The sequence below is a fragment of the Leucoraja erinacea genome, chromosome 37 (assembly GCF_028641065.1).
Source record: "Leucoraja erinacea ecotype New England chromosome 37, Leri_hhj_1, whole genome shotgun sequence".
In the NCBI taxonomy this organism is placed as follows: Eukaryota; Metazoa; Chordata; class Chondrichthyes; order Rajiformes; family Rajidae; genus Leucoraja; species Leucoraja erinaceus.
This window is the reverse complement of record NC_073413.1, coordinates 660589-675588: the sequence shown is the minus strand read 5'-3', so window position 1 is coordinate 675588 and position 15000 is coordinate 660589. Positions and strand designations below refer to the sequence as shown.

General features: G+C 50.1%; 2 protein-coding genes across 4 annotated transcripts in view; both read right to left on the bottom strand.

Moving 5' to 3' along the window:
* LOC129713727 (peroxisomal membrane protein PMP34-like) overlaps positions 1–6269 on the bottom strand; it is an 18412-nt gene extending 12143 nt beyond the window's left edge. Inside the window, exons 1-3 of the mRNA XM_055662982.1 lie at positions 5955–6269; positions 973–1033; positions 450–519 (exon numbers count right to left, since the gene is read on the bottom strand). Coding sequence (XP_055518957.1) covers positions 450–519; positions 973–1033; positions 5955–6254 — 431 coding nt within the window. The 5' untranslated portion in view covers positions 6255–6269. The remainder of the gene's footprint in view (positions 1–449; positions 520–972; positions 1034–5954) is intronic.
* Positions 6270–14220: 7951 nt separating this feature from the next.
* xrcc6 (X-ray repair complementing defective repair in Chinese hamster cells 6) overlaps positions 14221–15000 on the bottom strand; it is a 35676-nt gene continuing 34896 nt past the window's right edge. For all 3 annotated transcript variants that reach the window (XM_055662979.1, XM_055662981.1, XM_055662980.1), the window contains one exon: positions 14221–14593. In XM_055662979.1, coding sequence (XP_055518954.1) covers positions 14391–14593 — 203 coding nt within the window. In that variant the 3' untranslated portion in view covers positions 14221–14390. The remainder of the gene's footprint in view (positions 14594–15000) is intronic.

Below are 15000 nucleotides of genomic sequence, written 5' to 3'. Positions count from 1 at the left end.
AAGAAACGCAAACCACTTTCGACCATTAGGGAGACTGACAAAAACCTCTGGGAACCGCATGGAAACCTTGGGTGGGTTTCCGTTCAGGTTTCCTAAGTGGGACAGGGGCAAGATAGACACAAAATGCTGGAGTTACTCAGCGGGACAGGCAGCATCTCTCGGACCCCATTCATTCTAAGCAGAGATGCTGCCTGTCCTGCTGAGTTACTCCAGCATCTTCCTGCATCTGCAGTTCCTTCCAACAAAGTCTGTTGCCGTGTCGGGCCAGAGGTGACGGTTCTGAAACCAGGTACTGGTGGCGGGACACAGACTAACCCCCCCCACCGCACCCCAATGCACCATGGACATCCCCATCCACCACACCCCCCCCCCTGGCCCCCCCCCCCACCCCCCCCACAGGCATACAGGAGGCCGTTCAGCCCCCATACATGTACTATCCCCCTACTCACAGCCCCTCCTCCTTGATGATATCGGCCAGACTCACTGCCGGTGTGGACTTTGCCTTCATCTTCTCATCCACTGCAACCAGACGGCATCTTCAGGAACAGAGGCAACCCAACACACTGGGATACGACCCTCCCCTCCACCACCCTCCCTCCCAAAACCACCCCTCACCCCCCCTCCTCACCCCTCCTCCCCACTTCCCCAACTCTCTCACCCCTCCCCTCCCATCCGTCCCCCCCTCCCTCCTGCTCACCCCTCCCCCCCTACTCCCTCCCATCTCCCAGCATCACCCCTCCCGCCCACAATCCCCTCCTTCTACTCCCTCCCCCACCCAGTCACCCCTCCCCCTACCCAACTCCCTCAACCCTCCTGCTCACCCCTCCCCTCACTCCTTCACCCTCCCGTCCACCGGCTCCCCCATTCGTTCAAACAAAGAGCAGTTCAGGCGGCATCTGTGGAGAGGGGAAAAGAGGGAGCGGGGGGGGGGGGGGGGGGGGGGTAGAGGGGCGAGAGGGGGCAGAATCTTACCTTGGAGCCTCAAGCGGGCCGTGTCCAGTGGGTAGAAGATGGACATGGCCATCATACCGCCCTGTGAAGAGGGGAAGCACAATGAGCAGGGGGGGCAGGGTAGAGGTACAAACACAGTGCCACAACCCTGGAGGCCGGTTCTCTGGATGCTTTCAAGAGAGAGCTAGCTAGCTAGGGCCCAAAATTGCTCACAATATTCCAAATGCGGCCTGACCAGCGCCTTATAGAGCCTCAGCATTACATCCCTGTTTTTGTTTACAAGTCTTCTCGATATAAATACTAGCATTAAGTTTGCTTTCTTTACTACCGATTCGACTTGCAGATTAACTTTTTGGGAATCCTGCACCAGCCATGTTTCTTCGCGCCACTGATTTCTGGATTCTCTCCCCATTTGAACGGAGTTTGTACATTCTCCCCGTGTCCTGCGTGGGTTTTATCCGGGTGCTCCGGTTTCCTCCCACACTCCAAAGATGTACAGGTTTGTAGGTTAATTGGGTTTGGTAAAATTGTAAATTGTCCCGAGTGTGTGTGGGATAGTGCTAGTGTGCGGGGATCGCTGGTCGGCACAGACTCGGTGGGCTGAAGGGCCTGTTTCCGCGCTGTATCTCTGAAGTAAAGACTCGTACCACCAAGTCAATGTTGTGTCCAATTGTCCAGCTCACCACCGAATCCCACAGCATCGAACGTCCTAGACCAGTCGACTACCTGGCACCTTGTGAGAGGCCGAGCTGAACATCACCTACCGCCAATCCCTTCATCTCCACTTCATGTCAAGAGTGTTTTATTTTCATACTTCCCAGATAGAACAATCAAATTCTTACTTGCTGCAGCACAACAGAATATGGATGAGGGGGGATCTTATAGAAACATATAAAATTATAAAAGGACTGGACAAGCTAGATGCAGGAAAAATGTTCCCAATGTTGGGCGAGTCCAGAACCAGGGGCCACAGTCTTAGAATAAAGGGGAGGTCATTTAAGACTGAGGTGAGAAAAAACTTTTTCACCCAGAGAGTTGTGAATTTGTGGAACTCTCTGCCACAGAGGGCAGTGGAGGCCAAATCACTGGATGGATTTAAGAGAGAGTTAGATAGAGCTCTAGGGGCTAGTGGAATCAAGGGATATGGGGAGAAGGCAGGCACGGGTTATTGATTGGGGACGATCAGCCATGATCACAATGAATGGCGGTGCTGGCTCGAAATGGCCTCCTCCTGTACCTATTTTCTATGTTTCTAATGTGGTCATCTATGGAGATGGATAAGATGTTAAATGGAGATACAGTATGCTGGAGTAACTTGTGCGGCACGGTGGCGCAGCGGTAGAGTTGCTGCCTTACAGCGCCAGAGACACGGGTTTGATCCTGACTACGGGTGCTGTCTGTACGTGACGTGTGTAGGTTTTCTCCGAGATCTCTGGTTTCCTCCCACACACCAAAGACGTATAGGTTTGTAGGTTAATTGGCTTGGTGTAATGGTAAATGTGAAATCACCCCTAGTGTGTGTTAGTGTGTGGGGGTCGCTGGTCGGCATGGACACGGTGGGCCGAACGGCCTGTTTCCGCACTATATTGCTAAACTAAACAAAACCCAGCGGGTCATGCAGCTTCTCTGGAGAAGGAAGAACCCTTTGTCAGGTCCCGAACCGAAACGTCACCTATCCATGTTCTCCAGAGATGCCGCCTGACCCGCTGGGTTACTCCAGCACTTTGTGCCTGTCTTTGGAAGCTACGGACTGAAGGGTAATGAGGGGAGCATGTTCATCCGACCACAAGCACAGATGTTGGTGGTGTTGATCTGGGTAACTCCCAGCGTTTGGCCACGTGTGTCCTGGGCCAGCGTGGGGAGCTAGAAATTGATGATCTTTTGGTGAATTATAGGAAAGATGTCAACAAAATAGAGAGAGTACAGAGGAGATTTACTAGAATGTTGCCTGGGTTTCAACAACTAAGTTACAGGGAAAGGTTGAACAAGTTAGGTCTTTATTCTTTGGAGCGCAGAAGGTTAAGGGGGGACTTGATAGAGGTTTTTAAAATGATGAGAGGGATAGACAGAGTTGACGTGGATAAGCTTTTTCCATTGAGAGTAGGGAAGATTCAAACAAGAGGACATGACTTGACAATTAAGGGACAAAAGTTTAGGGGTAACATGAGGGGGAATTTCTTTACTCAGAGAGTGGTAGCTGTGTGGAATGAGCTTCCAGTGGAAGTGGTGGAGGCAGGTTCGATTTTATCATTTAAAAATAAATTGGATAGGTATATGGATGGGAAAGGAATGGAGGGTTATGGTCTGAGTGTAGGTAGATGGGACTAGGTGAGAGTAAGTGTTCGAGCAAGGACTAGAAGGGCCGAGATGGCCTGTTTCCGTGCTGTAATTGTTATATGGTTTAGATGATCATCTTTAGCCACAGGTGAGGTGTCGGAGAACGTGAGGGTGATGAATGTTGTACCTTTAGTTTCAGTTCAGATTAGTTTATTGTCACGTGTGCCGAGGTACAGTGAAAACTGGAAAGCTTTTGTTGTGAGTGGAAGGACCATACATGGTAAAGACAATACATGATTAATTTAAGAAGGGATGCAAGGATTAGCTGGGCAACTACAGCCTAACATCAGTGGGAAAGTTACTGCAGGGGATTGCAAGGGATAGGACCTAACAGCATTTGGAAAAACAAGGACTGATTAACAAGGAAACATAGAAAGATAGTTGCAGGATTAGGCCATTCGGCCCTTCGAGCCAGCACTGCCATTCAATACGATCATGACTTATCATGCCCTCTGTTCCCCTAACTGGAGCTTCAATACCCCCATGTATAAAATCATGAGAGGAATAGATCGGGTAAACGAACAGAGTAAACACTGCCCAGTCCATCATTGGCTCAGACCTCCCCATCATCGAGGGGATTTATCGCAGTCGCTGCCTCAAAAAGGCTGGCAGCATCATCAAGGACCCACACACTCATCTCTCCGCTACCATCGGGCAGAAGGTACAGGAGCCTGAAATCTGTTACATCCAGGTTCAGGAACAGCTGCTTCCCCACAGCCATCAGGCTATTAAACTCACCAACAAACAGACTCTGAACTGTAACAGCCTATTGCACTTTATCTGCTTATTTATGTGTATATTGAACTGAACTGTTCTGTATTTCCGTTTACAATACTCTGTTGTGCTGAAGCAAGCAGGAATTTCATTGTCCTATCTGGGACACATGACAATAAACTCTCTTGACTTGACGAGTGTTTCTTGCCCACAGCAGTGCAATTGAAAACCAGAGAACATAGATTTTAGGTGAAGGTGAAAAGATTTTATAGGAATCTGAGGGGTAACATTTTCACACAAACGGTGATGGGCGTATGGAACGAGCTGTCGGAGGAGGTAGTTGAGGCAGGGACTATCCCAACGTTTAAGAAGCTAACTGCTGAGGTAACAGGTACATGGATAGTCTGTGGAATTCTCTGCCTCAGAGGGAGGGCGGTGGAGGCCGGTTCTCTGGATGCTTTCAAGAGAGAGCTAGATAGTGCTCTTAAAAATAGCAGAGTCCGGGGATATGGGGAGAAGGCAGGAACGGGGTAGTGATTGTGGATGATCAGCCATGATCACATTGAATGGCGGTGCTGGCTCGAAGGGCCGAATGGCCTACTCCTGCACCTATTGTCTATTGATAGGACAGGTTTGGAGAAATATATAGGCCAAACGCAGGCAGGTGGGACTAATGTAGAGTGGACATGTTGGCAAGTTGGACGCTGCATCACACTATCATTCCCTAATCCTGTCTGTCTCTGCCTTCACACCAACAGGAATACGCTGGGCCAGAGCTCGCCCGATCTCATGTTCAAGCCACCCATTCGACAGACGTACCTTTACCTGCAAACAGCTTCTCGCAGCAAGTTCTTGTCTAACGCCACCATTTTTTTTGCCTTGCCCCAATTTAGGACTCTAATTTGTGAATCCTAGAGTCAGAGTCAACACAGCGCAGAACCAGGCCCCTTCAGCCCAACAAGCCCATACCGACCAAGATGCCCCATCTAAGCTCGGCCCACTTGCCCGCGTTTGACCCATATCCCTCTGATGCTTTCCCATTCATGAACTTGCCTAAGTGTCTAAACGTTGCCATAGTCCCAGCTTCAACCAGCTCCTGTGGCAGCTCGTTCCATACACCCACCACAATTCCTGAAAAAAGTTGCCCCTCAAGTCTGTATTAAATCTTGTTCCTCGCACCATAAACCTATGTCCACTGGTTCTCGATTCCCCTACTATCTATTCCCCTTGTGATTTTATACACCTCTCAGATCACATCTCAACTTCCTGCATTCCAAGAAATTGTCCGGGCCTGCCCAATCTCTCCTGCCAACCTCCTCGTAAAACTTCTCTGAACTCTTTCCAGCTTTAATGATATCTTAACAGCCCGAAACTGAACACAACACTCCAAGTGTGGCCTCACCAACGTCTTGTACAACTGTGACAACATTTCCCAACTTCTACACTCAATATCTTGACTGATGAAAGACACTAAATGCTGGAGTAACTCAGCGGGACAGGTAGCATGTCTGGAGAGAAGGAATGGGTGGCGTTTTGGGTCGAGACCCTTCTTCACCCTCCAGAGATGCTGCCTGTCCCGCCGAGTCACTTCAGCATTTTGTGTCAATCTTCGGTGTAAACCAGCACCTGCAGTTCCTTCCTGCACATGGATCAAGATCCTGCCTGATACTAGCAAAGACGGCCTTATGACAATCCACAATCTCACTTTATTGTCCTGCCCCACTACCGTCGGCACGGTGTATTTTATACAGGGGCTAATGTTTCCAAAGAGCAGCATGTAATTAAAAAGCGTGCAAAATTAAACGTATAAATTGAAATAGGTGTAAATGTGACCGCATTATTTCAAAAATATAGCGCGCATATTCGGTTTTGGGATTAATTAATTGGGTTTTGGGGGAGAAGGGGTGGTGGGGTGAGTGGGGGATGGGAGAGGGGATGAAGGGGCATCTTACCGCAGACCCGGCCACGGCGTGCACCAGGCTGTCGTAGGACAGAAGGTGGGCCAGCGAGGACCACGCGTCCCCTCGCTCCCTCTCGCCCATGCTGCTGCTCCGGCTGTTCCTAGTCTCGCTGCCGCTCCCAGTCCCTGTCCCAGTGCCTGTCCCTGCCTGTCCCCGCTCCCGGCCGCTGCTAATCCCCTTCCATGTCCGCTGCTGCCCGCGGCCGCTCCGCCCCTCTAGTGGAGGCTGGCCGCTCCGGCGCCTCCTGATTGGCCGCCGCCTGAAACTGCAACATGCGCCGCGGCCTCTCATTGGCCGAGACACAGGGACATTGGATACATTCTGTGCTCCGTGTGTGTGATTGGTCGCCGGCTGCGGCCGGGGGCGGGGTCTAGTTGTTGGCGGAAGGAACTGCAGATGCTGGTTTTCACCGAAGATACACAACATGCTGGAGTAACTCAGCGGGACAGGCAGAAGGAATTCTCTTCCTTCTCTCCACAGATGCTGCTGTCCCGCTGAGTTACTCCAGCATTTTGTGTCTATCTAGTTTTTGTATACTGGTTTGTATACACAATATTCATAGAGCGATACAGTATGGAAACAGGCCCTTCGGCCCAACTTGCCCACACTGGCCAACATGTCCCAGCTACACTCGTCCCACTTGCCTGCGCTTGGTCCATATCCCTCCAAATCTGTCCCATGCATGTACCTGTCTAACTGTTTTTATACGTTGGGATAGTCCATGCCTCGACTACCTCCTCTGGCAGCTCGTTCCATACACCCACTACCATTGTGTGAAAAAGTTACCCCTCAGATTCCTGCAATTTTTTTCCCCTTCACCGTAAACCTATGTCCCCTGGTCATTGATTCACCTACTCTGGGCAAGAGACTCTGTGCATCTATGCGATCTATTCTTCTCATGATTTTGTACACCACTATAAGATCACTCCTGTATCCTCCTGCGCTCCATGGAATAGTCCCAGCCTGCTCAACCTCTCCCTATAGCTTCTTCTTCTTCTTGCGTATGGCGTGCACAGCCTAAAGTTGTAGGACAACTTGTTCTATTTGATCTTATTTGATTGTGCACGCCAGGTTGATTGCATTCGTCGAAACTGGGCGGACCAAATAAAGGCTGCAATCTTCCACCCCTCCCTGTAACTCACACCCTCTAGTCCTGGCAACATCCTCGTGTCAGATGAATGTAAAGCCAGAGGGAGGGATGTGGATGGGGGGTGAGTGGAGGGTGTGGCGGGCGGAGGGGAAGGGAAATGAGAGACTTGGGGATGTGAGGTGAATGTACAGAGGAGAGGTTCGGAGCTGGATGACTTGAGAGGGGGTGGGAGTGCACTGGAGTGGGGGGAGGGGTCATGGGAGAGATGGAGAGGGGGTGTGAGATTGACAGCTGGTCTCCCACCCGTTTTCTCTATTCCCATTTCAATATGGAGGAGCACTATATAAATACAGCGTGGCAACAGGCCTTTCTGCCCACTGGCCCGGGTTCGATCCTGACTACGGGTGCTGTCTGTATGAAGTTTGTTCATTCTCCCCATGACCGGGTACAGTTAAAAAACAGACTGCATTGATTTAGCGCCTGGGGACGCCCTAAAGCTGCTGAGAATGTTGCAAGTCTGGGGTAAGAGCAGGCAGTTTGTATTTAATGGGCTGTAATGAGACACGGGCCAGATAACACTGCAGATTATCTGCTGCTGTTCGCTTAGTTTTATCACCAGTTGAACTCTGGTGGTTTGTTGTAAAGTGGTGTCGGTTGCTGTAAGAGTGATGTTTACTGCAGATATCACACAGATGGCGTGCCTCACTGACTCAGCTGACAGGTGGAGATTATTGAAGGACAGCGGGCAACCGGTTCCTGAAACCTTGACCTGGTTCCTTGACCCCAGATCCTTCTGACCCAGGAACACCAGCGGCTGCCTCCAGCTTCAGGAACAAACCATCTTCCCAACACCCATCAGGCTGCTGACTACAACAAACAGACTACAGACAAACTACACTAAACTACAGACTACAAACTGCCTTGGTTGCTCTAGAGACTTCGGGCTTTTAGACTTGTTTAGTTTAGAGATACAGCGAGGAAACAGGCCCTTTGGTCCACCAAGTCTGCGCCGTCCAGCGATCCCCGCATGTTAACACTCCCCTACACACACTGGGGACAATTTACTTTTATACCAAGCCAATTGACCGACAAACATGCACGTCTTTGGAGTGTGGAAGGAAACCGAAGATCCCGGATAATTTTTTTTAATATTTAAATGTATCGAACTTTCCTTTGTTTACTGTGTAATCTATTTCCTTGAAGGTGGCATCACAGGTAGGTAGGGTGGTCAAAATGAGGGGGAAATCTTTTAGGACCAAGATAAGGAAAACATTTTTCACACACAGAGTGGTGAATCTCTGGAATTCTCTGCCGCAGAAGGTAGTTGAGGCCAGTTCATTGGCTATATTTAAGAGGGAGTTAGATGTGGCCCTTGCGGCTAAAGGGATCAGGGGGTATGGAGAGAAGGCAGGTACAAGATACTGAGTTGGATGATCAGCCATGATCATACTGAATGGCGGTGCAGGCTCGAAGGGCCGAATGGCCTACTCCTGCACCTATTTTCTATGTTTCTAAGGGCAGGAGACAGCAAGGGCTTCCGGAAATTGGAGAATTCAATGTTTATGCCGCTAGGGTGCAGACTGCCCAAGCGAATATGAGGTGCTGCTGCAAGAAGGTCATGTTGCAGTTGTATAAGACGTTGGTGAGGCCGCATTTAGAATATTGTGTGCAGTTCTGGGCACCATGTTACAGGAAAGATGGGTGCAGAGCAGATTTACAAGGATGTTGCCAGGATCTGATGGTCTAATTATGGCATTGAGCAGGCTGGGACTCTATTCCTTGGGGCGCAGGAGGCAACATATAATTGGTCTGAATAAGGGTTCCGACCTGAAACATCACCCATCCTTTTTCTCTAGAGATGCTGCCTGACCCACTGAGTTACTCCAGCACTTTGTATCTATTTTCTGTATAAAGCAGAATCTGCAGTTCTTTATTTCTACGTTCTCCAATATAACGTTGACTGTTTTATCGTAAGCTGCTGAAACAATTGGAAGATTTGCTGGATTGTGTGTTTATGTTTTTCATAATCATCTTCATTGGGGTGCACTGTACCGTCACCGCCACAGTTGTAGGTCACAGGGTGAACGTGCAAACTCCACACAGATGGCATGCAGAATGAACCTGCATCACTGGAGCTCTGAGGCACGGGTTCGACCAAGAGTCAAGAGAGTTTAATTGCCATATGTACCGAAAACTGAAGAATGAAATGCTTACTTGCAGCAGAGTAACAGATCTGGAAACACAATGCTTATAGAGTGATACAGTGTGGAAACAGGCCCTTCAGCCCAACTTGCCCATACTAACCCAGTATGGCCCATTGACACCTGCTTGCGTTAGGCCCATTATCCTTCAAACCTGTCCTTTCCATGTACCTAAATGTTTCTTAAACGTTGCAATAGTCCCAGCCACAACTACCTCCTCCGGCAGCTCGTTCCATACACCCACCACTCTGTGTGTGAAAAAGTTACCCCTCAGATTCTTATTAAATCTTTTCCCCCCTCACCTTAAACCCATGTCCTCTGGTGCTCGATTCTCCTACTCTATTCCTCTCATGATGTTATACACCTCGATAAGATCACCCCTCATCCTCCTGCGTTGGGGCCTTTCTTCAGACTGAAATTGGGGGGTGGGGTAGGGTGGGGGGGGTAAAAGAACTGGAGGTGAGAAAAGCCCAGGACAAATCTGGGCCAAGGGAGGTTCCATGATAGGCGTAGATGTTGGCTAGGGATGGTGCGATCCCAAGAGGGATACCTTTTCGACTTGTGGAAGTGGTTAAATGACTAGGGTGGAAGAAGAGGGTATGGGAATGGTGGGGGGGTGTTTGCAGAAGTTACTTAAAATCATACTTCATGCCGCTGGGTTGTAAGCTGCCCTAGTGAAAAATAAGGTGCAGTTCCTCCAGTCGGCATGTGTCCTCACTCTAGCAATGGAGGAGGCCCAGGACAGAAAGGTCAGTGTGGGACTATTTAAAACTGTTCCCAAGATCCATCACCAATAAGATTCGCGATGGTTTTCCTGCAGGTTTTAGTTTAGTTTAGAGATACAGTGCGGAAACAGGCCGAGTCTGCACCAACCAGCGATCCCCGCATATTAACACTATCCTACACACACACCAGGGACAATTTACAATGCTACCAAAGCCAATTTACCCACAAACCTGTATGTCTTTGCGAGGAAACCGGAGCACCCGGTGAAAAACCACGCAGGTCACGGGGAGAACGTACAGAAAGTACCCGTAGTCGGGATCAAACCCGGGTCTCTGGCGCTGTGAGGCAGCAACTTTATCTCTGTGCCACTAGCTTCTTCCTCGCTGTTATCAGATACTTGAATGATCTCTCGCCTGCTACGGATGAGGTGCCAATCTTCCAACCTACCTTGTTGCTGCCCTTGCACTTTAAAAAAAAATTGCACTTTCTTTATCTGTAACTGTAACGGTATCCTGTAACATTATACACTGCATTCTGTTGGTTTATCTTTTAAACAGTCAGATGTACCAGTGCAGGGTACTAATGCACAAGTGTGGTAACATCTGCCTGCATAGCAAGAACTCTCACTGTATCTCAACAATAAACCAATGCCAACAACATGCCAAAGTGAGATGTGTGTTACCAAACATCTCAATTATCTCAGATACAAGTTCAATCTATAAACAAACAAGGTTCAAAAACAAAAAATATATATATTTTTCAAAAAAATGCCCTTTCGTCCCCTCTCTCCGTCCCACTGCCATCCCAGTCATTCTACGCTGTATGTTGTACGTTGTGTAAGGGTCGGCACTGTGGCGCAGCGGTAACGATGCTGCCTTACAACGCCAGAGACCCTGGTTCAATCCTGACCACGGCTGCTGTCTGTATGGAGTTTGTACGTTCTCCCCGGGACCAAGTGGGTTTTCTCCGGGTGCTCCGGTTTCCTCTCACATTCCAAAGACGTGCAGGTTTGTAGGTTAACTGGGTGCTATTAAAAATGTGGGATAGTGCGAGTATATGGGTGATCGCTGGTCAGCGCGGACTCGGTGGGCCGAAGGGCCTGATGAAGTAAGTGACAAGGCTTGAGATGAGACAGAGACAAAAGGGTATAAGATAAGGAGAGGAGTGAATGGTTGAGCTGCAGAGAGGGATGTAGGAAGGGGGGGAGAAGATGGGAGGGATAGTGGGGGAGAAGAGGGGAGGGGGGAATCTCAGAATTTGGAGCTACCTTCAGTAGGATGAAATGTGGAGGGGCACACAGTGTTGAGAGGAGGTGAGAAGTTCAGGACTGCACCTCCTGTGGTTGCATGCATGAATGTCTCATGTACCTAGGGGGAGATGCTTGGTTGCACCTCCAGCCTGGGCGGTACACAAGTATTGCACGTGGCTGGGACACAAATATTCTGTCTGCCGATTCGCTGATTCCACGATTCACTCCCTATTCTTCCCACGACTACATTCAGTATTTACAGTCTGGCCTGTGCAGGATAAGGACCATGTTGTGTACCCTGTCCCCAGAGAGGACTCTGGCCATCCTGTTTCCTGCCGCCATCTTACCCCCCACTCAATATGGTGGATGTGCGGGCTGCGCCGTTTGTGTATGGCAGCCTGCCTGCAGTCCGTCTATTCACCCTTTTTACTGTATAATTTTATTTTGGAGGTCTAATCTTTTATGTGGGGGGTGGGGTGAGGGGAAGGGGGAAACTATTTTAATCCCAGTCCTACCTGGTCGGAGATGCGGTTTTCCTCCGAACCGCATCTTCGTCCTCTCTGTGCGGCCTACCATCGAGCTGGAGCAGCGCTGGAGCGGCGTTTCCTGCCGGGACTACAGCTTCGCCGGCGGTGCAGATGCTGGGACACCAACACGGAGCGGGCGATGCCTTACCGGGTCGCCTTGCGGTAAGCTCCGGGGCACTGTGACCGCCGACTGCGACGACATCGTTGAGCTGCGGCTGCAGAACGTCCAGCCGCGGGTGGGCGGCACTGGATTTACAACACCGCGGAGCCTGGGATCCGTGATCGCCAGAGTCGGAGGTCCAACCGGTGCGGCCCGAGAACTTTGGACAATGCAGTCTCCGGGGTGGAAGCGGCCGCTTCAGTCCAGGCCGCTGAAGAATGTTTCACCCGACGCCAATGATCCAGCTTCGCGGCAAGAGGGCCTGAAAACACCGGGTTGGCTGAGGAGGCCACATATAGACCCCGACCTCGGGTGGACTATGAGGAGGAGAACTGGATATTTTTAGTGCCTTCCCTCACAGTGAATTCTGCTGTGGGGGGGACGTTTCTTGTTGATTTCTATAGTGTACTGTTCTGTGTCTTTTTTCTTATATGGATTTATGGACATTTAATCTATTTCAATCTCTGTAAAGCACTTTGGTTCAAAGTAATTTTGATTTAAAAGTGTTATATGAATAAATATTACTTACTTACTTACACTCTGATCGTTGTGTGGGCTCTTCTGCACAGAAGAAACAGAAGGAACAGGCCCTTTGGCCCACGGCGTCCATGCCAACTATTGATCACCCTGCGCACATTGGTTCCATCCCATCTCACTTTCTCATCCGCTCCCTACACACTAGGGGGAATTTACGTGGGGCCGATTAACCTACAAACCCGCTTGTCATTGGGATCTGGGAGGAAGCCGGAGCACCCGGAGGAAACCCACGCGGTCACAGGGAGAACATGCAAACTCCACACAGGCTGCACCTGAGGTCAGGATCGGTCCTGGGTCTCTGGCGCTGTGAGGCAGCGGCTCTACCACCGCGCCTCCCTGTGTAGACCCGGATAGAGTGGATGAGGAGAGGATGTTTCCAATGGTGGGAGAGTCTAAGACCAGAGGGCACAGCCACAGAATTAAAGGACGTTCCTTTAGGAAGGAGATGAGGAAGAATTTCTTTAGAGGGCGGTGAATCTGTGGAATTTAGTGTCACATAAGGCTGTGGAGACCAAGTCAGTGGATATTCGAACGGGTGTCAGGGGTTATGGGGAGAAGGCAGGAGAATGGGGTTCGGAGGCAGAGATCAGCCATGATGGAATGGCGGGTTAGACTCGATGGGCCGAATGGCCTAGTTCTAGTTTAACTTGTGAACTCCTCCAATTTCCCTTACTTTAACTAATTTGGACTCTCCCTATCCCAGTTCGAACTAAGGGCTGCAGGCCTCAACTTTGACTGTTTCTCTCTTCACAGATACGGTTTGACCTGCTGAGTTTCCCCAGCAGATCCTGTTTTAGTCGGACCACGTCACACCTCCTTATTATCTTTATATTTTCCCAGTCATGTTTAGGTTATTTTTCACAGCGCTGATTTTGCCCACAACCCTCTTGTTCTACCTCGATCTGGCTTCGAAGGAAGTCACGGCAGCTCTTTAAACATAAGGACTCGCTATATTGTACGGGCACCTCGCTGTACTAGTGCAAATGACAATAAACCCGCTTCAACCTGGACTGTGTGCACCTCAATCAGGCAGTTCCAAGGAGCCAAAGTTCATGGCATTGACCATAAACTGCCTGATCTCAGGCAAGGACACAGAACAGTGTCACCCATTGAGGGATAGACACAAAAAGCTGGAGTAACTCAGCGGGAACAGGCAGCATCGCTGGAGAGAAGGAATGGGTGACGTTTCGGCTCGAGACCCTTCTTCACGCTGATTCCATTCAGGGGCTGTTCACATTCATATATCCCTTCGTTATCACCTCTTCCACAGCCAACAATGGACCATTGTGGGCTCCACCTTTCCTTGGCCATCTGTGCCAGGTCTGATTTGTCCTGAACCTTTATATCCCTCTAGTTTCCCTGACTCCGTCACTCATTCCTCTCTCCACAGAAGCTGCCCGACCCGCAGAGTTACTCCAGCTTTTTGTGTCAATCAAGAGATGTCCCCACCCTTGTTTAGTTTAGAGATACAGCACGGAAACAGGCCCTTCGGCCCACCGAGTCGGCACTGACCAGCAATCCCCGTACACTAAACACTGTCCTACAGTAGGGATGTTTTTTTTTACATTTATACCAGTCCAATTAACCAAGAAACCTGTACGTCTTTGGAGTGTGGGAGGAAACCAACGTTTTTGGAGAAAACCCAAGGGAGAACGTACAAACTCCTCACACACAAGCACCCATAGTCAGGATCGAACCCGGGTCTCTGGCACTGAAACTCTACCGCTGTGCCACCCAACTGCGTACAAGCAAAGGCAGACTGCCATCTGAAATATAAGGCTTTATTGACAAGGTTTCACAAAAAAAGATAAAATAAACGTGTGAGAAGTGGTACAAAAATAGTGGGCATGTTGTACTTTGTGGAGCTCTGGGTCAGTGATGGGCCGTGGGCCTGGTGTTGCCGCAGAGTGGGTTAGACAGTGTGTGTGGCACTGCCCTCAGTGGGCGGAGAAGTGGGCGGAGATTACGTCCAGCAGCTCCTGCTTCTTGCTGCCCTTTAGCCCGTACCGCCTGCACACCTCCTTCAGCACCGGCACCGTCTGCTTGCCCAGACTCCCGCTCTTCAACAGCTCCCTGATCTCCTCCTCCCCCAGCGGCGCCTCCACCTTCACCTTCTTCTCCCCTCTGCCACCCGGCTCGCCTGATGGCAGGAGACAAGGGGTTAATACAACACCAGGACCAGGACTCTGCCTCTCAGCTTGCTGCTCTCTCACCCCATCTCCACTGAACCAGACAGCAGTGCTGAACGACTGTGTACCTAGGTCAGACTTGATCAGGGGGCAGTGCTGAACCACTGTCTACCTCACTGGTGACCCTCAGACTATCCTTGATCAGACTTTGCTGGCTTTACCTTGCACTAAACGTTATTCACTTTATTAAGTAACACTGTAAATGGCTCGATAGGGCTCTTAGAAATAGAGGAGTCAGGAGAGGAGGCAGGAACGGGGTACTGATTGGGGATGATCAGCCATGATCACATTGAATGGCGGTGGTGGCTCAATGGGCCGAATGGCCTCCTCCTGCACCTACTGTCTATTGATTGTAATC